The sequence below is a fragment of the Triturus cristatus genome, chromosome 3_2, assembly GCF_964204655.1.
Source record: "Triturus cristatus chromosome 3_2, aTriCri1.1, whole genome shotgun sequence".
NCBI lineage: Eukaryota > Metazoa > Chordata > Amphibia > Caudata > Salamandridae > Triturus > Triturus cristatus.
In genome coordinates, this window is record NC_140584.1 from 997,646,990 (window position 1) to 997,668,547 (window position 21,558).

A 21,558-nucleotide genomic window follows, 5' to 3' on the forward strand; every position below is an offset into this window, starting at 1 on the left:
GTCGCTTTTTTCCATTCTTTCTCGCATTTACTGATCCGCTTTCTTTCTTCATAATGATCTTTAGAGAACCAGGCCCTGGACAGTTTAGGTCTGAATAATTTGCATTGCAGTTTGCATTTAGGGAGTGCACATTTTTCGATAAGGGATTCCATGCAGGAGTTGTACTTGTCGGTGGCCACGTTAATGTCCATATGAGGTGTCATTGAAATTAGGGTGGAAAGGGCTACAACGGCCATGGCTTCTGTGTCAAGGTTGGATGTGATCCTGAACCATATTTTCTCTTTCTTGGGCTTCCCGTATATTTTAGTATTCAAGCCAGTTAGGGAGAATGGAATCTGCAAGTGATCAGACCACTTGACTGGTATGGGTTCATATGTCTAGGTTGAGGGAGTTAGATATTATCAAAATGAGTATGGTGCCTTAGAGTGCTTGGGATGGTGTGTGTGAGTTAGAGTGCAATCAAAGGTGATGGTGGAAATATGGCAGCCCCCTGTGGCACGATAGGAGGAGAGGGTAGTGAACTTTGAGGCTGTGTAACACTTAAATAGATAGTGGGCCTGAGTTATCTAGGGGTGATTGAGTCTGATTGGGTTTGGGTAGGTGGCTGTCTCTTGGTATACTGGAAGGATGTGGGGGGAGGGTCCACAAGGGATGATGATGGTAGCAGTGACTGGATGACAGAGAGTAACCTAGATTGAGTAGAGTAGATGTGAGGATGTACATTCTTGGAGAGAGGTGTGAGAACAAGAAAGGGAGCTGGTTAAACAGAGGACAGTTATGGTGAGCAATTGTGAGAGGATTGGGGTGGGCTGTCTGGGACGGATCTGAGGGATTGCAGTGCAGATAGGGGAAGGCGCTGGTTTTTGTTATCTGGTGTTGGAAGATGTAAGGGCAGGGGGAGAAGGTAGAAAGAGGTATATGGGCTGACTGAGGAGATGAAAAGAGAGTGGCGGCAGTGACGGCAACCGGTTTGGGAGACTATGGTTTGAGCGAGATTGAAGGGGAACAATGCTGGGATGGTTTGTGGGGAGGAGGTTAAAGGTCTGGTATTGGCGGTGAGCTGTAGGTTGTTGGAGGCCTATCGGATTGTAGAAGAGTCTGGGGTGAGAGGTGCTGTCTGGGTAGACTAGCAGGGGGTGGAGACTGGGTGAGAGGTATTATGGATGGATGGAGAAGGGGAGCGTGTAGGATTGCTGGAGGGCCTGTGGGAGAGATAATTTAAGTCAACCATGGCCAGGATTGTGTTGTTGGCTTGGAACATGATTATCCCATTGTTGTAAATGGATATTTAATGCTACCTAGATCAGAAAATAAACAGCTTGAATGTATCACCAAAGACATAAGCGCACATCGCAGAGTAAAACGAATGAATACTATGCCATAACTTAAGCCCAAATAATCAGAGGATTTTGATAAAGGTAAACAGGAAGAATGTATCTCACCAGGCTTTTCGCTGCCGAATTCCCAGTGAGAATCTAAGTTAGAGTATACATCAACTGCTTCCTGCTATAGCCCTTTTCTCCACTTAGGTGCCAAAGAGAACACTCTTATACTGCACATTCATGGTGCTTACATCAGGAACCACCAATTTATTAGTGCCTCATAGCTCACAGGTGCCTAAAAATGATCCTGCAGAGAACTCCTTCCCTTGAAATGTTGTATGAGACTCCTCTGGCTCCAGAACATCTTATCCTCGTTGCCACTGCTGCATTAGTAGAACGAGTACTTCACATGTTCAGGTGCAACATAAAGTGAGTTTATTTATACTTACAGCTTAGATATAAGATTCAAGTTCTAGGCTAACACTAAACCCCACTAAGAGTTATTGATGTTTCCAGTTCAGTCACAATGTCCTCTCTCATCCTTCAAAGAGAACTTGGGGATTAAGGAAAAGAGAACAATCTACACAGAGGCAACATTGCATGCACAAGCACACTCAGCCCAGATAGGGCGAGGAACACAGGTTACTCTAGTCAGCTTGCACTACTCCTGCTCTCCTACTGAGGGGGGAGGGGTGCTGATTCCTATGTGGTACCTGTTGTATGTTTGTGGGAAAAGCTTGTACTGCCGATCCTCATGCCACATAAACTCTATGTCCAAGGGAAACTTGCACTGCTCATGCTCATTTCAAACTCGTTGCATTTTTGAGGGAACTTGAGCAGCCATACCTGTGCTTGTTCTGTGTGTGACAGGGAATCATGCACTGCTTATGAGCATGTAGTATCAGTTCTGTGTGCCAGGGAAACTTGCACTGATGATTCCCATGGCGTGCCTGCTTTGTGTGCAAGGGAAGCTTGCACTGCTGATGACCACTTGTCACCTTTTATGTCTTACTGAAGCAAAATGATTTCTAGTGCTAATTTTTCAGGTCCCGCCTACAGCCAGTTTTAGATGTCTGTTGTCAAAAAACCTATTCTGTACAATGCCAATATTTAGGGTAAGCTTTGGGGCAGCCCATTGCTTATCGTTGGTTGGCTTACTTGTCAATCTCTTTTTCTTGCTTCTTATTCAATGGCTTTTCATCCTTTTCTTGTTTGTCCATTCCCTGCAGTATAGATGTTTTTGCAGTATTTCTGATTGCATACATTGTTTTCTTTCAGTTGCTTACAATCAGAGAACTACTTTTTCTTTTACCACTCCATGAGATTGCATGTATGGGTTTCCATTTCTTCCTTCTGGATTTGTTTTACATTTTACCCCCTTTGTGCTATATGTGTTTATCACATACTACTACTATTGCCAGTTATGGCAGCTGGCATTTAGGACAGTATCGAAGAACCTCCACCTCTGTTTGTCTTGAGCAAGTTTCTGCACAGTGCCCCGGCTGTGGTTCACAGACTTCACAACTGTTTCCACAGTTCACCTGCAAGTGTTCTTTGACCCACCTCTCTTCTTTTTGCCTTCTGTGGTCCAGTAGAAAGTTGTTCTTGTGAAGCAGTCTTGTTCTTTTCTGATGGTGTGTCCTCTGCAGCTCCGTCTTCTTCTCATAATGATGGCATCCATGATCTCTTGCTTGCATCTGGTGAACAGTTCATGTTTGGAGATGGTTTTCCCCAGAAAATGTGCAAGATTCTTCTCAGGTTTCTGGTGTGAAAGGATGACAGTTCACTTATTGTCATTCAACAGCATTATGATCCATACAAGAGTGCGGACTGAATGCAGCTCTTGTAAAGCCTCAGCTTGGTGTCGATGCTGTACTGTGATTAACTCCACCCGTTGTTCAGTATCTTGAAGGCATTCCTGGCCTTGCTCAGCCTGCTATTGATTTCAATGCCTGGCCCTCCATGTTTGATAGTACTGCCTAGATAAGTGGACTCTTCAGTCATGGCAAGGTTCTCACCATCCACCCCAATTGATGAAGGGTTTGGGATGTTGAGTGTCATCACTTCGTATTTCTCTGTGTTGATCTTGAGATGCATAGATGTTGAGGTAAGACCTCTTTTCCTGCATATGCTAGTGTGTGTGAGAGGTATCATCCCCCACTTCTTGTTTCTCGCACCTCGCCCGCTCTTCAGTTGCTTTTTTTACTCTCCCACCACCAGTTCCTCTGTTGCACTGCCATTGTTTCCCACTCTCACTTTGTTTTTCATACCCCCAACAGTTCCTCCATTGCACTTCAACCCTTACTTCTGCGTTACATTTTGCCCCCTCCCCCCACTGTCCAGCTCCTCTCCATTACTCCTCTGTGCATGTTTCTTCCCCGACTGCCATCATTGTTGTCCCACCCCTGATCACTCTTCTGTTCATTTTTATTCCATATGTGCTTTGTTACTTTGCCACCCATTCCCACTCTTCATGTGCCTTTCACCCCACCCACTAGATCCACCCTTGCTCTGCATTGCTATTCAACACCCCCAACGCCAGCTCTTTACCGTTTCTACTCATCTCCTCTCCTTTCCACTTTATATTTTCTTCTTAAAAAATAAAGTAATACATATTTTTGTGTGAGCTGCACATTGATACATGAATGCTTGTGCCTTTATGCTTGAGCGCTTGCCTTCCTGTTTTTGTGATTGAATTCACTATTTAAAATGCCTGCCATCCATCTTTGAATTGGTAAATGAAACTTTAAAAAAAATCTAAAACGTCTGTGGTGCGTTACAACGGATATGCATGCGCCATGACATGTCACTGGTCCACACACTGCTGGCCATCTTGGAATGCTCTTTCTTCTAGAAAACCTGTTTCTAAATGGCTGCCTATGCATGTGCATCATTACACACTGGTGGTCGCCTTAAGATAGATTTCTGTCATAAACAATAAAATATTCTAAGATATCCTCTGGTGTGTTTGCATGTGTCACAATGTGGGCATTTCGTTATGCTTTAGAGAAACCATTGCCAAACCCAAAAGCGTAGCCCTCGCATTTTAAGTGTGGCATCTATTTGCTTTGCACTTGCGTTTATTGCACATCAAATCAGTGGTGATTGCCTTGTAATCATTAAGTGCACCAAGGTGCAAAACTGTCTTGTAGATGCTCTCAAAACATGCACAAAGGACGTATCAGAGAGCAAGAATGACACAGACCGTCCCAAAGTTCAGCAGCAAAGTGGGAGGGACTTACCGGTGACGAGGTCAAAGATCAGAAGATAGTGCTTAGCCAAAGTTTATGAGGTGCATTAAATAGGCTGCTACTTGACAACACCCTCGGAAGTGTACCCTGCCCTCCGTTCAAGGGTGAAAAGTGCTGGACGGTAAAATGTTCCTTTTTAGGTCTCACCTAGCGTTGCAGCGCATGCGCTGCTCGCTTTGCGAGGCATGCGCTGCTCGTTTTGCGAGACATGCGCTGCTCGCTTTGCGAGGCGTGCAGTATATACTATAGCTGGGAAGCTTTGTGGAAGCTCCGCCCAGCTTTTTGATTGGTTTAGAGTCTAAATGCTGCCTTCCTCTTGGTTTTAGGCTTGTTAGTCCCTCCTCATGATTGACATGTTCTCATTTGTATCCTTCCACGTCTATTGGCCCCTTTACTCCAAACACTATTTTCTTCCCTGTCTCCCCGCGCCCCCTCCCGCAGTTCATTCTTCTCAGCCCCCCACCACCCACCCACTCCCGTTTGTGCCGTCACGCCCCACGCACTCCCATTTCCAATGTAATAGGTCTCGTGTAAATTCGAGTCCTATTGCATTGCAAATGCTTGTTTAAATTGTGAGCACTAGCACTATTTTCTCCCCGTGCCTCCCACCCCTCACAGCTTCTTTTCTTAGCCATCTGCTCCTTGAAACATGCGTTTTTTACAGTACGGGCTGAAATTTTGAGCTATGCACCACCGCACGTTATTTAATATTTACATAATTATTTTAATTAAGCAACTTATATTATTACATATTCGCTGTGTAGTTAAGTAACAAAAATCCATCTGTTATAAGCAGGGAAGAGCAGGGAGATCTGTTTCTGTTTTTAAACATATTCCTGTAAAAGATGCAGATTATAATTCCGGTATATAGTACCAGAAGCTAGCCTTTTAGAAATGGTTGTTGCTTTACCTTTGCCTGGTTACGTCCTTCGTCTGTTTCTCTAACAGGAAGCTGGGTGTCTGGTTAGGCATTGACGTATGAGCATTTCCTGTCACTGCGAGTAGCAATCAGAGTGGTGGCAGCAACATGGCAACAACAGTGGAAAGTATACATTTGTGTGTTAAATGCTGTATTTAGTGTGACATTGATTTCTGTGCCCCATGACGAATAGCTGGTTTATCTTCTATAAAAGACGGAGGTCTCCGTGGCAGCATATGTCAAACAGACTATGAGGCTGCAGTAGAACATGTGTGCTCACATCATGAGAACAAGCATCGAAGGAAGCAGCGTCAAGGCCTTCTAATTAAAACACAAGCTTAAACCGCACCCAAAATAATTAATTACCTAACCCTGGCCATGTTCTCAAATTCAACACACCCCAGTACAGTCTTTTATTCCTTCACATCATCACTTACAATATTTACATTACTCCCTGCTTCCTATTTTTACGCCATCTAACTCAAAGCTGAAGTACAGAACCCTACTGCGCAACAAACTATCCTGTAACAGAGAACCTCTTTCAACGCAAAGCTTGCAAAAATCCTGAGAGTCATGTAATCTCCGTCAGTATCAACTTCCTGCTGACCACAAAACACTAATTGGCAAAACAAAACCACGGCGCGCACTAATTGGGTGCCTCTTAAAGCTTCCGCTGACAAAGGAAAGGTTTGAAGAGCGAAATCACAGATGCCTGTTCTGCGAACCCTTAAAGACAAACGAGGAGCTGGGTCTGGTGGCTCAGTGGACTAAAGCAGCCACTGCAGGGGTCTGTGTTCGGCCTCATGGTCACAGGTTCACATCCCGGCAGTTTCACTCAGCCTTTCATCCATCTGAGGTCGATAAAATGAGTACCATTGAGTTGGGTAACAGTAAACATCTGTTATTCAGCGCCAGGACACCTACGGGTAATTGTGCGCTTTACAAATACACCTGTTATGTTATGTTTGGAGCCGGGGTTTCACAATCCGTTTCTCCCAGCTTGTTAGTCTCATTATACTGTTCAAAATATGCAAAAGGGAATAACCTGCAAGATGTTTGCCAATGTATTAGCGCATTGTAATTGAAAAAAAATAGTTTGGAACAAAAATGTAACACACATGTCCATAACAAACTCTGAAAATGCCTCTTGATTAATGTCTACATTATAAAATATACTTTCAGGGTGAAAGTCAACAGATCAATATCGTTTCCTTATATTACTGTACAAGACAGACTTTATTAAAGACGCTTAAACAAAAATTATGCGACTTGACCTTGCAAATGAAACCGTGAAACAACAAAACACTAAGCAAGACTTTACAATATGGAATAAACAAAAAAAAAACGCACTTAACAGAGAGGAAAGTTCAATGTTTGTTAACAAAAGCATAATAAAAGAAAACATTTCTTCAAACGACAGGGGAAAAGACGTACTCAACATGTACTCAATATGGGAAGGTATAGTTGTATATAAGATTTGCAAAAATAATGAACAACGTAGAACTGGGTTATAGAAAGGAAAACTACAGATTGGGGCAAATATTCAAACACACAGTTTCAATAACTTACCCTTTGATTCACGGGTACGTAATACTTTGAATTCTAAAAAGCTGACCTCGCCCTAAAACCAAGTGGCTGCCTGGACGAAGGCTTTCCTGTGGCGTGACTGCGTTACTCAGCTATGGAATGCCCGAGCCCTTCAAGAAATTACACGCAAGGAAGGATTTGCACAAATTTGACTACGACTCTTTCAGAATTTCCGTAAAACCATTAAGGCGAAAAAGTCCCATCTACTTCCAAAAGTGCATTATGAACGAAAAGCAAATCCTGCTGGATACAGTCCGGTGTCTCCCTCGAGATCAGTTCCTGGAGTGATGATGTTCCGAACTTAAAACACACACGCTCTTTCCCCAGGACATCCTGAGTGCATACAATGGCAACGCACAACAATCCGCGTGCCCCCATCTCCAACACACGGAAATGGAATGTTCTATCTATACGCGCACAAGCGTGCGGTGGGATCAGAGAGGAGACGACATGCGTGTGCACATCGCCTGTCCGTGCACGCACATGGTTTGTCTCCCTTTGCGCACCAAACCGACAACAATAGTCTCGCCAAGGCGAAGCAGCGCATGCGCTGCGTTCGCTAGGCGAGACCTAAACACCCTCTCGGGGCATCAGCACTAGATGGTGCGGGACTAGACAATTTTAAGGGGAAACCGAGAGGAAGCACTGCTTGACAAATAAATACACTTTTTAGCATCCTTGAGCCTTGTCACACTCCTGCGCGCTCCATACATCAACTTTTCAATACGAGGAGAAAAGGCCTGCACACAAACGTCACAATTTAGCGGGGCATTTGGATGCAATTTAACCGTTGTCCACCGATGACCGATTAGGAAGCATCTGGGTTCAGCCAGAAATGTTCAGAAATTTTATTTACGAACCATGTTTTTCAATTAATAAGAAGGCACACAATTCCCACATGAACGCCTTCATGTAAAAGATGTTACTGCACAATATAGTAACTGCGCAAAGGTTCTCGGGGCTGTCCGCACAACAAGCGCATGATTTATTGGCTTAAAATGCCAGCAATTATAGCCCTTCCGGGTGTCTCCTATTGTTTTTATAGGCGCCTTTCCCCAAGAGGACTCTTGCTTCCACAAGGTGGCTTGAGAGTGAAAAGATGTCCGTTTATCACCCCTTACAGAAGTGCTCTACCGGTGACATAATCATAAAGGAATGGAGTATAAAAGAGAGCACACATGGACCCCGTTTCTTGAATCACTCTAATGATGTATCCCAAGTCAAATGTTTGCTATGGGGTCCCAGTCAGTTTATCTCATCAACTCCCCAAAACACAGATGCATTTATGTAAAGGCTTCTGGGCACACGTTTCACTTTCACGCTTCCAAGTGCACCCATTTTAAAGGCAGGAAAGTGAACGCATATTCACCAGGAACAGCTGGGAGTGCTAAATCTATCTACTCCCTTCTGATGTCTTGTGTGCGAGCCATGTTTTGATTTGCTCGGTTACGTTGTTTTAAACTATGCTCTAATGCATGTCGATAAACTTTTATATAGTATTATAATCATGCCACGCTAAATTGTTATGCTTTGTGATGTTATCTTAAAAACTGTACTGTGTTGTGTTTTGCTGCTATGTTAATTATCCTACAATATGTTCTGCTGCCTTGTATTCTGTTATGCTGTATTATGTTGTGTTGTTGGGTTCTCCTTTGCTGTGTTATCCTGTTTTTCTGTGTTACACTACGCTATATTTTTGGTCATGCTTTGGTATGTTATGCGTTGCTGTGTTATGTATGGTGTTTATGCTATGCTACACTACCTGAAAAGTATTTAGCACATGACATAACACTATGCCCACTTAAAAATGTGTATATCCCAAATTCTGTACAATAATCATCCATCAGTTTCTCGAACAGCGCTAGAAATTATCCTATGATAAAGCGATGTTATGCGTAGTCTGATGTTTAATAGAAAACTGGACATGCAACCTGCACCTTTAAAGACATATCTCCTCTTCATAAATCCTAGTCACTTCTTTCTAGAAAGAATTTACTCTGCTTGCAGAGGGACAGACAGGACTATACGCACATATCAAGGTTTCCAGACAATCTGGCACCTCTGAAAGCAGAGGCTGACATGTGACTTACACTGCCTCAGCCCAAACTATCTAGCAGAAACACTTCCGATCAGGAAATCAATCTGGATCCCTTTCCCCATTTTTTTGGGACTATCCCTACATATCACTTCATAGCGAGGGCCCGCCCGCCACTAATTACGTTGTTGCGATCACGGAGATTATAGGGCCACACTGTCTCGAACACTTTTAACATGGTGCTGGCTGTCATTGGGTTACACCGCTCTTGTTGAGGTCACATATCATTGGGTGCTTTTGCCACTGAGAGGGCACCTATTACGTGGGGTACACCTGCATCAGTCACATCACTGGTAAAGCATCTGTCTTACCGTCACTTACATTTTGGGGGATTTTCAGTCTTGAGCTACTAATTTTACAACTTAGTTACTGTCTGTCGTCAGGTACAACATATATAGACCGGATATGACAGTCGCCCTTCTCGTGATTCTTATACCCTGGTTAACCTTGACATTGGGTCACTTGCACCATAAGTTAAACATGTGCATGTAATAGTGTCTTGGGTGTATATGCAAAGTGTGATATACCTGTTTTGGGAATTGTTTCTGACTCAGGGTTATCTTGTTCATACTCAAGTGGTGGGATCATTTACATCGAAGTGCTCACATGCAGGGTAGTTTATCAGTAATCTTCTATGCACATAGGAGTCCAGTCTTGGGTGCAATTTTGTATCTAGAGGTTTCCTTCACCCTACCCGCACTTGTAAGTTGTCACTAGGGTGCACTAACGTGGGTACAATCATTGCAGATTTAATGGCATAGGGACCTAGGCTGTCATGTCTCTATTGATTTTGTGTGACACAGATTATCATCCGCGCAGTCTCTCTTCCCCTGCCTCTCCCATTTACTCCAGTAAACAGTCAAATAAATTGCATGTTCTTTTAAAAATAATTTTTGTACATTTTAAATAAGGCTTAAGTATGATGCATCTAATTAGTGTGGATGACAATACTCTGAGCAGTGCACTTTTGCGAAACCTGAATAGATGTTTCAGCACCCAGGCTAATATGCTGCACAGCTAAATACATATAAGCCGAGACCAATTGCTTTGCAAATGCTTGTTTTATTCCTGTCTCTAGAACTGTATTTTTCCTCAGTACCTGGACGAAGGGCTCGGTGCATGTGTGAAGTTCTACTGCTGTTCGGTCTTTACTTCCTTATTTTTCAAGCGCACTAAGTTTCAGTTTTTTTGCTATGAAACTTCTCTGTCACTGTAGCTATTAGATCTGCAAACTCTAGACATATGGTTGAACCTTGCTTCTCTTGCCAGACGTAGAATCATCCGCCCATCTCACACCAGCCGCCATTTCGTACAGATCCAGCCACGCAGTTTGTTGATACCAAAAACGATAAATAGTCAAATCATTATTGTAGGCTCAATCCATGAAGGAAAACCTGTATTATTTGTAAATTACGCAGGACCCCGATGTCTGCCACACAAATATCAGAACCTTCACAAGTAATTAAGAGTATCCCCTTTGTCCTATGCTATTTAACATGATTTATAAGTGTTTAATGTAGAACATAATTTATCTGAAAGTAGAGCATGATTATCGCAAGGTGCGTTCTAAGGCGCAGATGTACAAACATTAGGAGGACCGATTTGGTATCCCTAATGCATGAAACTCATTGAGTTTAATTTAGGGATTCCTTGTAAGTTGCAAATCGACCTACCTCATCAATATAATGAGGTAGGTCACAGTTTGCGACCTATTAGAAATCACAGTCATCACAGGGATGGTGGGCTGCTTAGGTCAGCAGACCCCCATGACTGTGACTGCTTTTTAATAAAGCAATCTTCTTTTTTTTTTAAATGCAGCCCGTTTTCTTTCAAGGAAAACAGGACACGTTTAAAAAGAAAAAAATGAAACCTTGAACTTTTATTTTTTGGGGAGTAGGCAGTGATACCTGGGGTCACTGCCTACTCTTAAAACATATTTATATTTACATTCTCAAAGTTAGAATGGGTTACCACCAGTTTTAAACTGTTATACGACCGAATTTCGGGCGCAATAATACATAACCATATCAATTCGGTATTTGGAGGGGACGCCCTAAACATGCCCATTCTAAATACCAAATCGCATATGCAAAATGCAATTAAGTAATAAGTTACCGAATCACAATTTTCATTTTCTACATTTGAAAAAACATTTTTCCAATCACAAACTGCCCAATTTTGCAAATCGGGACCTTTGCAACTGGAAAATGCTTTCTATATCTGGCCCTAAATCTATTGGCAGAGCTCTCTCTACAAGCCGCTTGTGGCCTGAAGATGATCTGCCACCAAAAAGCATGGATGGCCTGGTGGCATTCCTCCTTTCCCCAGTGTCAAACACATAAAAGCATGCCCTGGAATGTGCAGTTGTTGGTATCACGCTGTAGTTTAGGACTCATTTCCAAATTAAACACTGACACGTGACTGAGTGTTATGATTTATGTTTCAATTTATTAAACAGCATGTAATACAAAAGGTATGCAGTTCCTGGGGGGAGGGAAGGAAGGATGTGAAGATCTAGTTCAGGGAAACTGAGACAACAGATCTTGGCATCCGATGTCTCAGAAGCAAGAGCCCTCACATACCTGTGTGGGCACCATGCTTCATTATCGGACGGCCCCTCATAGGGCCGGCGCTGCTTATGCCCAGCAGGCGCCATGAGCGGGCTCTTTGCCGGAGGTTTTTTGAGCAAGAGATGCTGATGTGAGGTATAGGGTGGAGGTGCTCTAAGTGTAGATTAGTGTGATGTGAATTTGTGGTTTTAAAAATAGCTTAGAGACACCCAGTTAACTTTAATAGGTGGGTTCTCATGTTATGATTAAAAGGAAATGAGTGGCATAATGTGGAAGTAATGTTCCAATCCAGCTCATAAAATAGTGGGTGTGTAGGTCAAGTGTCGCTATCAATCTGGGCAATTCTTCAGGACTGGAAAATGAAACCTAATCTACTTGTGGTTGTGAAAAATGTATGTAACATTAGCAAAAGATACCCCAATCATAGAACCAAATCCTCACAGTAAAGTTTATCTGGGGATATCTAAAACCCAACTTAGAAAAGAACAACACACTTTTTCCACCGTTAACTTCAGCTTTATGATCTTCGCCGCCGCTTCTTTTATCATATGTTCAATATGTGTGACCATCGTCTTCATCACAGAGAGGGTCTCTTCAATTGTTCAACCTTTTTATTGGTAGGATTAGTGGTGTGATGCAGTTCCTGCACAATGCCCAGTATTCTGCACTCACTCATCGACAGGCCTTTGTCAGCTGACCTCACTTCTTGGTCTCAATGCCGCAAAGTGGTTGGGGGCCTTTGAGATAAAAAAGTCTTTCCTTTCTTTCCCCCATCCCCATCTTCTTTTGGAGTGTTAGAAATGGGGGTCTCTAGTTGGCAGTGGTATACACCCTGTCCTAGTAGGGACCCTTCCTTCTCGTCAGGATGAGTAAAGTACACACCTAAGTTTGCCTGCTCACCCTCTTGTAGCTTGGCACAGAGCAGTCAGGCTAAACTACAGAGGCAATGTGTAAAGCATTTGAATATAACCCACAGTAACACTGTGAAAACACCACAAATGGATACCACACCAGTTTAGAAAAATAAAGTATCTTTATCTAAACCAAACAAGACCAAAATGACATAAATCCAACATACAGATGCCAAAATATGACTTTTGAAAGGTAAAAACAATTCTGTCTATAGGAAACTATAGATGTGTCACTTCTTGAGCAAAATACCTTCGATGCGTCAAAATTACAGTATGAAAACAGGTGCAGGGAAGGTGATGCGTCGGTTCCTTACTCACAGGGAAGGTGATGCATTGGTTCCTTGCTACAGGGGAGGTGATGCGTTGGTTCCTTACTGCCACTCAGGCGAGGTGATGCGTCGGTTTCTTACTGCAAGGGGAGGTGATGCGTCAGTTTCTTACTGAAAAGCCTAGCATCATTGTAGATTTGGCGCACAGGTGCGATGCGTTCAACAGAGTTGATGTGCTTTGCATCGTTTGGTTTTGGTGCTGGGGCTGTGCAGCATTGCTTCGCTTTGAGTGGCGTTTGTTCCGAGGAGCTATCAGCTGTGCGGTGACACTCAGCGAGGCTTTGCGTCGTCCGGCGTTGGTTTTGAGAGGCTTTGCGAGGCTTCACGTTTCTTCGTGCTGGTTCTTTCAGAGATCAGCTGCAGAACCCACCTCTGAGGCCCTTTGACTGAAGGAAGTCACCTCAGGCAAGGGTAGGACTCCCAGATGGCAGAGTCCAGCAGCACCAGCAGAATTGCAGGAAGTCTTTTGTGTCCCTGAGACCTCTTAATAGGAGGCAAGGACACACAAGCCCTTGGAGAAACTTTACAAGCAGGATACACAGCCAAAGTCCAGTCCTTTTTCCTCTCCAATGCAGAAGCAGCAACTGCAGGCCAATCCAGCAAAGCAACACACAGCAAAGGAGCAGTACTTCTCCTCATAGTTCTTCAGGTCTTCTCCTTGACAGACGTTCCTCTTGGTCCGCAAGTGTTCTAAAGTACTGGGGTCTTAGGTCTAATACTTTTACCCCTTTTTCTCTTTTAAGTCTTTTTTCAGAAAGCCTCTCTTGCTAGGCAAAACAAGTTATGTCCTCCTTGGCCCAGCCATACTACAGTGAGTGGAGACAGCATTGTGCAGGGCAGTCACAGCCTATTCAGGTGCTTCTGACAACACCTCCCACCACTCTAGCCCAGGATGTCTCATAAACATATGCATGGCACACTTCAGCTCTTTGTGTGAGTGTCTGGAGTGAATGCACAACCAGCCCCTGTCAGTCTAAAACCAGATGTTGATGCCATAAGCAGACAGAGGCACATGGAATGAGAAAGCAAGAAAATGCCCACTTTCAAAAAGTGGCATTTTCAAATACACAATTTAAAAACCATCTTCTCTAAAAGATGTATTTTTAAATTCTGAATTTAGGGAACCTAAACTCCAAATCTCTAGCTGTTCCCAATTGAGTGTAACACTTTTATGATGTTACAAGGCAGCTCCAATGATAACCTATGGGAGAGCTAGTCCTTAAAAGAGTGAAAAAACAGGGTTGGCAGTATTTCACTATCATGCCATGTAAAATACACCAGTACGTGTCCTACCTTTCACATACAGTGCACTCTGCTCATGGGGGGACCTTGGGCCTTCCTTAGAGGTGTCTTGTGTGTTGTAAGATGGAAGGTTAGGGCCTGGCCAGTGGGTGCACTTGACATGGCAAGTCCAACTGGTCGCGCACACACTGCAGTGGCAAGTTTGAGACACATTTCAATGACTACTTGTGTGGGTGGCACAATCGGTGCTGCAGGCCCACTATAAGCATTTAATTTACAGGCCCTGGGCACACACCGTGGCACTTCACTAGGGGCTTACCAGTAAATCAAATACGGATAGCCAAACATAATCACAATTTACACAGAGAGCATGTGATTTTTAGCATTGATTAGCAGTGGTAAAGTGATCAGAGTCCTAAAGCCAACAACAACAGGTCAGAAAAAATAGGAGGCAAAAGGCAAAAAGTTTGGGGATAAACCTCCAAAAGGGCCAGGACCAACAGAGAGGCATAATTCAGCCCTTCCTATTGGCCCCCTCACGTTTTAGTCAGGCCTAATGCAGGCACTCTTTCCTCTGACTTTTGGCTATGATGCCAGTTGCGTCCCTTACAGCTCTTCCTCCAGGCAGTCTTCCATGCCACAGCCCCATGGCTTCAGAGAGTGCATAAAGCAAACAACCCCGCTAAGCTGCTGCCTGTCTGGAGCAAAATAAGTGCCTACCCCTCTCCAGATGTGTGGGTCCGATGCACTTTAAAGAGGCCGTCTTCATCCATACTGCTGAACTCCAGAGCTCTCACCACAAATGGGCAACTGGCAGACAGGCGTTAACTTGTGCCTGGTCTTCTCTAGAGGAGGCGGCATTCACTGGTGATAGCAGCAGCCAGCAGGCATGAACTAAGTGTGCAGTTCACATCTGCTGGGACAGTTCCTTTCCTACACTTTGAGCTGGTGTCAGTGGCCAACACTTCCAACTCCTCCAGCAGGAGTGGCTGCACCGGAGCTCTAAGCAGCCACGTGTGCTCGGAAGTCCACCTGGTCCTGTCCCTCCACCCCCAGTGTTATGATTTAAATACAACTTATGAGCACCACCTCTACTTTTAGATCTGACTTGATAGAGCAGCTCTCGGCAATGCATGACCTATTGTTACTAACACTTTAAAATATGCATAGAGCGAGCTTTGGCTCCACTGTGAAGAGTATTTTTTTTACCTCGTGTTATTGGTTTTTTAGTGTTCCATTCTGCCTCCTACGAAGTTCTTGCATTGCAATGGACTAGGGACTATTTTGCCATGTCACCACTACTCTGAATCATCACGCATTAAAATATTTACCTACTAGATGCATCGTATACAGAAAACTATTGTTTTTGTTTTGACCCGGCAACAGGCTTTTTTAATCTACTCAAGATACACGAAGGACCAATTGGCTTTGCCAAGGCTTGTTATCATTTACAAATACTTCACAAGGCTATTTGAAATGATCATCTCCTGATACTTATCTACAGATGTTTAGACGTTGGCATGCGAGGGGGTGTCGTGCCTGTTAGATTGCCTCAGCTCCATGCACAGCCACCACTGCCCTTACGCAAGCCCAAGGAATTGTGCCAGGTGAAAGCATAGGCCGCTTGGATCAGTGCAGACTCCCGTCTGTCCTGAAGCCCGATAGGGCAGAGGCACTCAGGCCATATTCAGCTGAGGGCGGATGACCAAACTCTAAATCTGTCCCTTAGTTTATACTGAAAGTTAGAACTCTCACAGCACAAATATAATATATCTGTGGACCCATCGCTTGAAGGCAAACTGGGTTAATAGCAAAGTAAATTAATCTTTTTGATAGCTTTTCTGAAAGCCGATAAAGTGCGACGTGATCTCAGAGGGTAAGAATTATCTACACCTTAACAGCAGCTATGGATAAACGTGAGCCTCCTTCAGCCCCAAGACGTAAGTTGGACACTGGGGTCTCTACCCCAAAGCGACAGACGTGTTTTGGTGAAACCTTATCAGTCTAAGAAGGGGTAAGATTACTGACAGAGTTGTCTTGAGAACATGCTGCTTTAGCCGGGTGTATGAAAAGGTAAGAAATCCTGGGGCGAGCACTGCAGTGCTTAATTTGATCCGGTGGTTTAAGGTGGGCCGCACCGATCTCCATTTTGGGGACCAGCACTTGTTTTCCCTCATTAGATTTTCACCCAGAACAAGAGAGAAAAACGCAAAAAGAAAAAGAAAGGAAAATAGTGACAAAGAAAAGCAGCAGGGATCATAAAAAGACCTTAATGATTGAGAACGTGGCAGGGAATGTCTGGTGTTGGATGAAAGAGGCATGAGGTGGAATCAAGACTATGCAGCTGTGGTATTCAACACCCCTACACTTGATAGTCCCGTCCGGAGGCCTCTGAGCAAACTTTGGGTACTGGCACTCACTCTTTTATAAATTAAGCCCTGGGGCGATGGCATCACATTTCAGGAAACTGGTGCAGAGGGGGTATTAATGACTAGGGACATTAGCTTTTCTAGAAAGTAAGCACTATTTCATTAGTGAGTCAGAGACTGCACCCTCCAGCGCCTACAATAAATCGCAGTTAAGAGAATGATTTAACCAGGCCATTGTAAATTTGCTGCGCCCCCAGTGCCTCCTGCCTGTGAAGGAGGTGAAAGATGGACGCACGCTGGGTTCAGCAGTACCACAGCATGTGGGCATTACTGTATGAATATTTCAGTTTTTGATTTCACAGTACTGTCCATGGACCGCAGTCCTTTCAGCAGCCTACTGCCTCTGCTTCCCCAGGACACAGGAATGTGGGCAGAGACACCAAGAGCCTCCTACTTGACTACCTTGGAGTCTCTAGACCAGGCTTCTCCAGCGAGTAGCTTGTGAGCTACTGGTGGCTCTCAAGGTACCGGTAAATAGCTTTCTAAATTTGAAGCTTTTACTTGGTCGAATTAATATACGTTATACAAACTTTATAGTGTATAGTTGAGATGATAATATGTTTATTTTCCGAACTCATAAGCTGATATTTGGGGAAAAATGGCTGCCTTTCCCGATAATATTTAAAGTTGTTGATTGATAAATCAGTTGTTATTGGTAAGATTTTTTTTTTAACAAAAATGATTACTTGATGCCAGAGGCTTTGCAGCTATGATGAATATGTATTACCCAAGTAGAGGCATTCCATATTGACAAAGCCTTTTATACATTACTGCTGACAACCATACTTGATGCACTGAGGTGATTGCTGGTAGTAATCGTGTAGCCAGTACTGTAATATTGTCTGATGTGGACACTATCACATCAGTAATAATATTAGTAGCTCTCGATGAGTTTCACTGAACAGAAGTAGTCCTTATTACAGAAAAGGTTGGAGACCCCTGCTCTAGGATTATAAACCCGTCCCCTCACCGAACCCTAAGAGCTAACCACCATGCCTGTCCTTGCATTGCATCCATGGTTGAGTGCTCGACACAGGAGGACTCTAAGAATCGTGAGTCACATTTATGGTTTGCCTTCGTTCTACTTCAGCTGTATGGAATGGAGACTATGGCACTGACTCACAGGCCGCCACAAGACATCACGTCAATCACCTTCATTTTCTGCAATCCTTTCTCCTCCTTCTGTCTGTCCTGACAAGATACTCCGAGAGAAACTACTTTCTCCCAGCGGTTACGTGCATCACTGCTTTAGTTTGAGACCATTGGGTAAAGCTGCAGTGATGGCTAATGATGCTTCCCAGAAGATACATGCATCATGTCTTAAGAATCTCCTGCTAGTTAGGGTCCATAGGCTTGCATGCGCTTTACTCACGTTTAGCTGAGTACCTGAATCTGGTCTGCTGCTCCCTTCTGCCAGTGTCTTCAGCAAGAGATGCTCATGCCTAGGAGCAGTTACCCCTTTTCCTCCTAATTTTCCTGGAGGGCTGTTTTGTCCTGACTGTTTTTTCTGTATCATCGGGAATAAACCACCACTCCAAAATGGCTGCTGGGAAATCAGTTTCTTGCTATGGTGTCATTCAGGTGGGTGAGTACTGCTGGTGTCCGTATCCCTTCATGGTCTTCTCTCCCAAGCAGCAAGGGCCGAGGTGTCATGGTGTTCGTCTGCAGCCCGTGTGGACATCAAGGTGTATCCTCTGCATGCTGCATCAGTGATTGCCAAATAGTTAGCTGCTGCTCCAACGCCACATCTCCTGTCGCCTTCTAGGCCACGCCTTTAGTCGCAGTAAACGACAGCTCAGTTCTGGTGGACCCGCTGCGCCACCTGCTCCTCAGGACCAACATTTTATGGGAGGGTGCAATGCTGGCCCCAGCCCTACTAACACTTCCTCCGTGGAGGCCAATTTAACTTCCATTCAAAGTCTGCAGAAGTGGCTCTCTCCACCATGATTTGTTCCCTGAGTTAGTTGCTCTGCAGAGTAGCATCGAAATCCTCCCCAGTGTCAGTGAAGTAGCACAATATGTTGTGTGTTATGTTAGGTGCTGCCTTGAACCCCTGGTTTCGAGCCACCCTGGGGTCTGTGGAGGACTCTGAATGAGGTCAGATTGATAAACATTCATTAGGGCACGGCAGCGCCGTTACTAAATCATTCGCAGGTCATTTCAAATAACCGTTTAAAAAGCCTCACCAACAAATCATGTTGGAGACTCCAAAAATGTCGATAGTTCGAAACACAAAATAGATGGCATGTGTTCAGTGAAAATGTACTGATGTAGATATAATCATTGTATAAGTAAATATAAACCGAATACAAACAAGCAATACATTAATAATATATCAAAATGTTCTCGTATACCCATGGGCGTGAATAAACAGGAAACATTTAGTAAGTATTCTGAGCAGGAATCTTTTCAAAGAAGAGTTTGACAGGCTAAGTCTTTTGGCACAGCTGTTGGCTAGTGGGTATATGAAATGACATCTTCTGACAGCGGGACACCGGGCAGTGAATGCCACTGAGTGTGTTGCGGAAATGACCAATGAGAACAGGAGTGCCAAGGCCCCCTCAGCCCGATATACTCACCACGCTGTGGGTGGGGCATGGCAGCGCGTGAATCAATCCATTAAACTGGATTTGTGTAGCGCTGATAATCACCCAAGAGCACATCCAGGCGCCATGAAGCGGTCTGATGAGCTGTAGAACGCTTACGAGCAAGGGTACTTGAAGGTTTCCTCTAGAAAAAGAATCTGCTCAGTGCTTTGTAATCTGCGTAATTGGAAATAACTATAATTGATAAAGTTTGTCACAAGTCAGGAGAGGAATCCAGCTGTGGAATTCAAGCCGTCAGCCCTGTTCTCACCCCGCTCTTCTCCTTGCAGGAAGCCTGGGACCACGTCCTGAAATGCAAACCAACCATGAGACCGAACCGTGGCTTCGTGCAGCAGCTCTCGCGATGGGAGGAAGTGGTCCATGGAGCAGTCATCACCGACATCTCAGACCCTCTGTTTTAGGAACAGTGGAGCGATTAGAAAAAAACATTAATAAAAGGCATTTAGTGAATGAAGAGGATCTGATTGCAGTGTTTTCTTTTGATATTTGCCTTTCATTATGTTATATTGTTATATATGGCTTCTACAGGCATGTGGAATTTAATCAAATATCTACTTGTCCATGTGGCAGGTTGCTTCATAAAATCTACTTGTCCTGTAACAAAATCCACTTGTCCCGTTTGTATGTAATGCGGCGACAAATTATAGCAGCAATCTCATTATATAAGAGCTCTGATATAGCCTCTCTAATTATGCCAGGCTCATATCATAGAAGGGTTTGAATACTAGCAATTTCCTTATGTTTCCACATTACAGCAGATTTACATACTGGAACTGAAGGTAGTGGTAAGCAATAGTTCCAGGGTTAGAATGCCCTGTTGAGTCTGTGAAAACCTACCAACTTGCATGTTTTAAGGGTTTTCACAAACTCTTCTCTAATCTTTTGCCATACTGAGAAAGGCTGGAAATGTATTCCTGATAACGGCAGACGTAAAACTTCTTACAGGGTTGGAAAAAAGTAATTGGAGGGAAAGTTAACTTGCAACCAGTCAGATTTGCGCATGAGTAAATCTACACATGCAAATTTGCTCATGCAAAAACGCAGTTCATAGATATTTTCTGGGAGTACTGTTTCTTGGGCTACTTCCGTAAATTCTTGTGAATTCACGAAAGCTGCATGTCTGCACAGTATATACCATGGAGGCACTTTGAGACTTGCTTTAATAATTGGGCCCCTAATTAGGTCTGACGTTAACCATGACCTTTTGTGTTTATTAAAATTCTGTCTCTCTCGCTCGCGCTCTCTTTTTCGGCTGGCGTCACTGTAACAGCATTCTGCTCTTTTCACAAGGAGCATATCAGCACGCAAATTAGTTTGGTCCAGTGCCAGTAACTACTGTGGCAATGTGTGCTTTTTAAGACCAAACACAATGTGCTTTTGCCAATGTTTGTTATAATGGTGAGGGCCAGGCAACTCACACCAATAAGGTTTTACAAAATCCATTCCAAAGCAAGTCACACATTTACAAAACCAAAAAGCTGAAGCAATTTCAGACCTACTGGCTTTGCCAATGCCTGTTTATTTTTATGTTTCCCATAATCTTATTGAAACTGGTTACGCTGATTTACCATCATAAATATTTTTGGGAAATACTACCATGCATCAACTTATTTTACTAAAATGATACTTCAAAACAAGGGTACCCAACATTTTACAGTAGTTTAGCTAAAAACAAATTCCCACTTGCATTTTTTTGTGAACATTTTTTAAGCAAAGAATCACCAATCTTGCTTTCAAGCTTCTGCAAATATTTGCATCTAATCAGATTGCATTATGGGAGCCTTATACATAGCCTCATATTGCTAAACTTTGAAAACGTGTGTACACATTTTTATACTGAAACCACTGTCAGTAGTGGTGTCTGAGCATACAACATTTACTTAGAACGCTCACCCTAATAATAAAAGCTCTGCATTAATGAACCATAAATACAAGTCTGAACAGCATTAACACATGGATACAAATTTTACCTTAACTGCAGACAGTGCCCTTCCCGGATCCATAATGTGGTACTGTAAACTGACAGCCAAAGGTTTTGTGCTGTAGGGGGTTGGGCCTACCAAGCCCAAGGACAAAATACACAAGAAAACTTGTTGCCCTTGACCCCAAACAATATGTCCTGGGCGTCTGGCTATAGGAATTCCACATCCCTGCTTCTATTTGAAGCCTCTATCACGAACAACCAGATAAAAGTCACTTCTGTGTCTAACAGTGGCTGACAAATGTTGTTACCCACTGTTGTGCCATCGCAGGGTGTGCCACCGCCTCGCCCGGACTTCAAGAGACCTGTACTTGGC

At 43.7% G+C, this 21,558-nt stretch overlaps 1 protein-coding gene across 2 annotated transcripts in view; it reads left to right on the plus strand.

Moving 5' to 3' along the window:
* Nucleotides 1-19,863, plus strand: part of STYXL1 (serine/threonine/tyrosine interacting like 1) — a 248,182-nt gene extending 228,319 nt beyond the window's left edge. The window contains exon 9 of one of the 2 annotated variants that reach the window (XM_085646928.1): nucleotides 19,531-19,863. In XM_085646928.1, coding sequence (XP_085503054.1) covers nucleotides 19,531-19,662 — 132 coding nt within the window. In that variant the 3' untranslated portion in view covers nucleotides 19,663-19,863. The remainder of the gene's footprint in view (nucleotides 1-19,530) is intronic. The other variant, XM_085646929.1, reaches the window with a different exon arrangement.
* The last annotated feature ends 1,695 nt before the right edge of the window (nucleotides 19,864-21,558 follow it).